The sequence below is a fragment of the Rhipicephalus sanguineus genome, chromosome 10 (genome assembly GCF_013339695.2).
Source record: "Rhipicephalus sanguineus isolate Rsan-2018 chromosome 10, BIME_Rsan_1.4, whole genome shotgun sequence".
Taxonomy (NCBI): Eukaryota; Metazoa; Arthropoda; class Arachnida; order Ixodida; family Ixodidae; genus Rhipicephalus; species Rhipicephalus sanguineus.
Genome location: NC_051185.1, coordinates 30895691 through 30901579, shown reverse-complemented (window position 1 = coordinate 30901579; position 5889 = coordinate 30895691). Strand labels below are relative to the sequence as shown.

The 5889-nt window shown below is 47.3% G+C and overlaps 1 protein-coding gene across 1 annotated transcript in view; it reads right to left on the bottom strand.

Annotated features, from left to right (window-relative positions):
• LOC119406305 (methyltransferase-like protein 27) overlaps positions 1 to 5675 on the bottom strand; it is an 8596-nt gene extending 2921 nt beyond the window's left edge. The window contains exons 1-4 of the mRNA XM_037673041.2: positions 5553 to 5675; positions 4501 to 4626; positions 1076 to 1214; positions 403 to 473 (exon numbers count right to left, since the gene is read on the bottom strand). Coding sequence (XP_037528969.2) covers positions 403 to 473; positions 1076 to 1214; positions 4501 to 4626; positions 5553 to 5675 — 459 coding nt within the window. The remainder of the gene's footprint in view (positions 1 to 402; positions 474 to 1075; positions 1215 to 4500; positions 4627 to 5552) is intronic.
• Between the last annotated feature and the right edge of the window lie 214 nt (positions 5676 to 5889).

The following is a 5889-nucleotide window of genomic DNA, read 5'->3' as shown; positions in this document are numbered from 1 at the left end:
TGCACGTGGCTGAGAGAGATTCGCTGCCATTGGCAAATTCGTTTCGCGATTCTAGGTATGGCCGCTGCTTCGTGGAACGATAGCCGGTTATCTTGAAAGGTTAAACAGATTAGATAGATAGATAGATAGATAGATAGATAGATAGATAGATAGATAGATAGATAGATAGATAGATAGATAGATAGATAGATAGATAGATAGATAGATAGATAGATAGATAGATAGATAGATAGATAGATAGATAGATAGATAGATAGATAGATAGATAGATAGATAGATAGATACGCTGCTGACACGAGGACTACCGCCGTTTGGTAAGTGCGATCACTTTCCCAGCTTTCATACCTCGAGCAAACCTAATCAATCACTCATTTAAAACTCACGCTTGAGAAGCCTGGCCACCTCAGGAAGAGCATCAGGCATGATGTGGCCGGGCATGAGGCAACCGCACAGGGCCACCACGTCGTACTGTCCTGCATAGCACAAAATAAGAAGGGATAATACTGCAGTCTTACGAGCTGGAGTGCAGCAAACGATTACTGCATTCTTCCCAAGATTCTCAATAAGCATAAATTCGCATGAAAATGAGCAGAATGACAAATAGATGGGTTGAAATTTCAGTTGTACGCCTGATGTTCCATCAGCTTATGAGAAGGTACAACATAGCTGTTTGACTTTAGCGAACTTTCACTTCAACAAACTTTTTTTCGTGAAGTCCCTTCAAGTTCGTTCAAGTGAAGTTTCACTGTCTTCAGCGGCCATAAACGCCACCGGCATTTTTGCACAGCCCTTTATTAGTACTGCAATAATTAGTGATATATGCTTTCAATTACTGTTAAGCTAGCGAACGCTAGCTTAACAGTTTTTACACGATGAGTTCTACACGATGTCGCATATATAACGTTATATATGCGAACATCGTGTAGAACTCATGTAAAATCATTTCCACTATCCGCATGTTTGCTTAACGAATGTAGCGGCAGGTTCAATTCCCTGCCTTCCCCGTTCTCTCTCGCACTCTCTCTACATGAAGAAACTATATTCGTAAATGAACTCAATGCTGTCGAACACTAACCGTCCTTGAGAGTGAGCTTGTTGTTCTTGTAGACCTTCTCGAGAAAGTGGCTCTTGTAGATGTTCTTCTTCTTCGCCTCACTCATCATCTCGTCGCTGTAGTCCAGTGCATCCATGTCGCTGTAGCCGAGGTTCTTCAGCTGGATGAACGTATACGAAACATGTAAGGCCACAGCGATTACTTTTGTAACTATAATGTTTCTCTATTAAAGGAGCCAGTTTTTACCATTTCTGGAAGTTCGCGATACTGTTTTGTACCATATACGAAAGGGTGCATGGGGGCCTGAAGCACTTGGTTATTGGTCGTTACAGGTATCAAGCAGCCATGTTTGTTAAAGCTTGCAGAAATCATATATATCACGCATAAGCACGATATACGTCATATCTGTGCAGTAACATCACACGTGGCGATGAAATTGGGTCCTGCAAATTTAATTTCCCTTCATTTCATTTATTGTACCCGCAGAGCCGAAGCATTACAGAAAGGAGTGGTATTAGAGACTAATACATTACAGGTAAACGTAAGAAAACAAGACACCACGAAAAACATAACGTAAACAAATTAGTCACTGTTAGTTAAAGTGGCTTGGAAACGTTGATGATCGGTAATATCTGCAATGCGAGCGCGAAGGCCGTTCCAATCTTCACAATTCATAGAGAAAAAATTGGCCGCGTATCTGCGTGCTTCGCTGCAAATGTCGTGTAAAGACGATAGAAGAGGCGCTGTGTGAGATATGGACGCCATCTGGCAATACGTCGAGAAACATGAGTGCTGTGTTGCGTGCTGGTAGTCCCGACGCAGCAGCAGGCGAAGACCTTTGCAGAGAAACGTCCGCACTCAACGAGTACTCTCCACACACTCTTTTATTTACACGTCGCCTGGGTAAAACAGGAACGCCAGAGCGGCGCCCACAACCGGCAGCCTGAAGGCCGCCCACAACGCTGCTTTTTCATTTTTTAAATATTTTTTTTCACCTTCTTGGCCTTCTCAAAACTAAAGTTTTCAACACCAACCCATGGCATTCGTACAGTGCAATACAGAACCGAAACCGAAACACAACAATGAGCTCGTGCGAAGGGCACGGAGGAAGGCAAATTCAGCGCAGTCGCATTTTCAGCTTTGTTGAAACAGCGCTCACTAGACGACGACGAAGTAAAAGAAGGCACAGGACAGGCAGCGCCTGTCTGTGCCTTCTTTACTTCGTCGTCGTCTAGTGAGCGCTGTTTCAACAAAGCTGAACGCATACCAACTCGCTCAAGCTTCCATTCTTATGCATTTTCAGCGCAGCTTAAGAAACTAGGGTCCTTAAAATTACGTATGTATGCATTTTCTATTAAAGGAACACGCCACGTAATACTTACCTAGTGATGTTGCACCTCAGATATGCATGATATTTACTTTTTGATCGACAACGTTCACAAGTATGAACAGCCGTACCAGTTCAAGACGGCTGGCCCTTGGGCAAGTGGTTCAACTTTGGCCGAGTGGCTGAATCGAGGGACGTGCCGACAAACAGAAAGACAGACAGACAGAAAGACAGGCCAAAATTTCTGCGATTAAGTTCCCCAAGAAAGACTATCGTCTTTAAAAAAATCACAGCATATCCACGGAGTGAATTATGATGAGTGGGCGAAGCTGCGGAGGTTCATCGGTAAACCGTGAATCTTCCGTGAATTCTGCCCAGTACATCATCACCGACGTGAGATCGGGCGCGTTTATACTAAAGGTTCGATGAGAGTTATGACGACTTGCAGCTCACTTTAATTTTACATGTACGCTGTGAATTTTCATTGTTTAATCACGCACAGGAGAAATCGCACACACGCACTACCTTGGAGGTCAAAATCCAGTGCCTATATATATGGGGTGGTCAGTGAACGGTTGTGCAAAGAAAAAAAAAGCGCGAGCAGTCGGTTTTTTCAATCAAGACGCTGCCGCGACGCTGCCTGCGGCGGCGCCACTGCGCCGCGAGGCAAGATAGGGGGGGGGGGGGGGACCGTAGGAGGACCATGAGGCGATGCGAAGCCGGAGCACTTGCACGATCGCGTTCCGTTGGCGTTCGTTGGGCATGCTACCGACCTCGCGTCGTGGAACGCGAAGAGGGACGCTACGCGCGTCGTATCTTCCATCTAGCCTGGCCGTTAATTCTCACAGGGCGAGCAGGGAACGCGGTCGACAGGCGGGCGAGAGGGGGGCAGCGTAGGAGATGACAGAGAAGGGGATGGGACGCGCATGCGCTCGAGCTCGTCGCGGCGTTGCGCAGGAGAGAATTTCGACATGTCTAGCCCGCGTTTCAGAGGAAGAGTGGAAAGGGGGAGTGGAGAGGGTGAGTGGAAAGGGAAATGGGAGAGGGGTAGAGGACATGGGGAATGGTGAGGGGGAGTGGAGAGGAGGTGTGTGGAGAGGGTATGCGCATGCGCAGTAAGGGTGGTCATGCCGCACACCACCACCACCGGACAGATACTGCCGTTTACTGCCGGCTGCCGGGAGATACGCCGGACAACGGAGACGTGACAAGGTTAGACTAAGAGGAGCTACGCCCCTAAAAAAATGAGTTACGGAAAGTGGAAATCCTACAAAGAGGAACGGCAACCTTATGTGGGTGATCAATGCGTCACGATATATACTGGGGAGGAGAGAAGTCATCCTGTAGACTGTGCATAACATAGTCCTTTATTCCTCTAGAAGACCTTAAAACTGGCTACAGCTGGGAAAATGAGCATTGTAAGATAAAGAAGGACAAATGGGCTCATTGAGACTCTTCGTGTCATGTCTGGAACGAAGGTAGAGCTCTTTGCACAGAACTTTTGTTATCAGTCCTTCAAGGTCCAAACAAAACCCACAGCCATTTCAGTACTGTGAAGACGGCAGGCAGCGAAGGCAGTGGCAGCGGCTGCACGTACTGCAGCAGCGGCTTCAAGTCGTTTGAGCGCCCCTTCGCGCTTCTGAGCGCGTAGGCGCTCTCTGTATTCCCGCTCTTGTTATGAGCGAAAGACACGCGCCCGTCCCATAGCGAATCAAAAGGATAACTGCTGATAACCACGCTAGCGCAATGTCTACGTCATGAGACAAAGGGGCATGACGATTGGCAGGAAGTGCCGCCGCCGAGTATCGCGAAACGTATGAAAGGAGGCATCGGTGTTGGCGAGGGGTTGCGAAAAATGTTGTTTTACGTGTCGTTTTGTCCACGGACGCGATCCCCCAGAACAAGCCATATGCCGCTTCTATGTAAAACTCTAAAACGATAGAAGAGACTTAGGGTAATGCTCGTTGCTTGTTTCTACGAAGCGTTTACTTTTTCAGTACCATATAAAGTGCAAATGGAGCTGTTGTCATTATATAGGAATGTGAAGACGTGCGAGATTAAAATTATGTCAGTGTTCAGATTGTATATCAGTACAATGAAACACGGTAGCCATTTGTACCTGCACCGCGAGCAGTCCGGTTCCGCTTCCGACGTCCAGAATGACGGCGTCCTTCTTGATGTGAAGCTCTTGGCTGATGAAGTGAGCCATGATGCTGGGAGCCTTGTACTTCTGCAAGGTCATGTCCTGGGTAAAAAAAAATGATTGAGTAAATATAACCGCTATAACAACATGCAAGCCCCACACACAGACCCCGTTGTCGCTGTTGAGACAAACATAAACACTTGCATCTCTGCGCTTAGGCCTATCAATGTCTGATTAGCTATAGGTCACTAAGCTTGAATATCTCTCTGTTGTAAATCACCAGTCTGTAGTCTGCAGCAGGGCCTCCCACGTCGCCCGCGGACCTTCCGCTATCAGCCTGGTCCGCACATGACTCTCTTCGTCTCAAATATTTTGTTTTATTTTCTTAATAAGTATGTAGATACACAGACGTGACTGGTCTTAAGCGTTTGGTTTTTTTGTGAGGTAACCTATGCGATCAATATGTGTTAAAACATTACCATGGAAGGAAAACTATATTTCGGAATCTGCGTCCACATTTGACTCATTTTTGAGATCAACCCCCCCACGGCGGTCTAGTGGTTAGGGTGCTGGACTACTGACACGAAGGTCGCGGGATCGAATCCCGGCTACGGTGGTCGCATTTCGACGGAGACGAAATGATAGAAGCCCGTGTACTTAGATTTATTGCACGTCAAAGTACACCAGATGGTCAAAATTTCCGGAGCCCTCCACTACGGCGTCCCTCTCAATCATATCGTGGTTTTGGGACGTAAGGCCCCAACAATTATTATATTACTCTGGAGGTCAGTATCAATATGTTTCTCGAAACATGACGTCAGATCCCCTTCATAAATCAGCCATGTATGAGATATGGGACAGGTCTAGCTTCATTCAAATGGCAACGTTAACCCACATTTTGTTCCTACTGCGACCTTCATTGTCCGGGGCCTTGCGAGAGAGTCACTTTCCTGACCGCGGACCGTCAGCTGAGGTGATTTTGAGACCCCCGTCTATAGTCTAGGTAACGCTGCACAGAAATATCGCACCTCTTCGTAGTTGGGTGCCCAGCTGTTGTAGATGGCCCTGGTCTCCTCGGGCGTCCGGGCATCGATGACGAAGTCGACGAGGTCAGAACGGTCCAGGGAGCTCTCCGAGGTCTTCTTGGCCATGTCTTGGATGAATCGACGGCTGCATGCAAAGGCCCGGTCAGACGCGCAAACGCCATCACGCGTGGGATTGGGCAAGTCAGATAACGGTCACAACCAGACACGTAAGATTAACAGGACAAATATAGTAATTGAGAGGGAGGATCTTTCGGAGGGAAGAGTAGAAGCGGTTTCGAAGAAAGTGCACAGGACAGCAAGACGATCACTTGGAAATGAT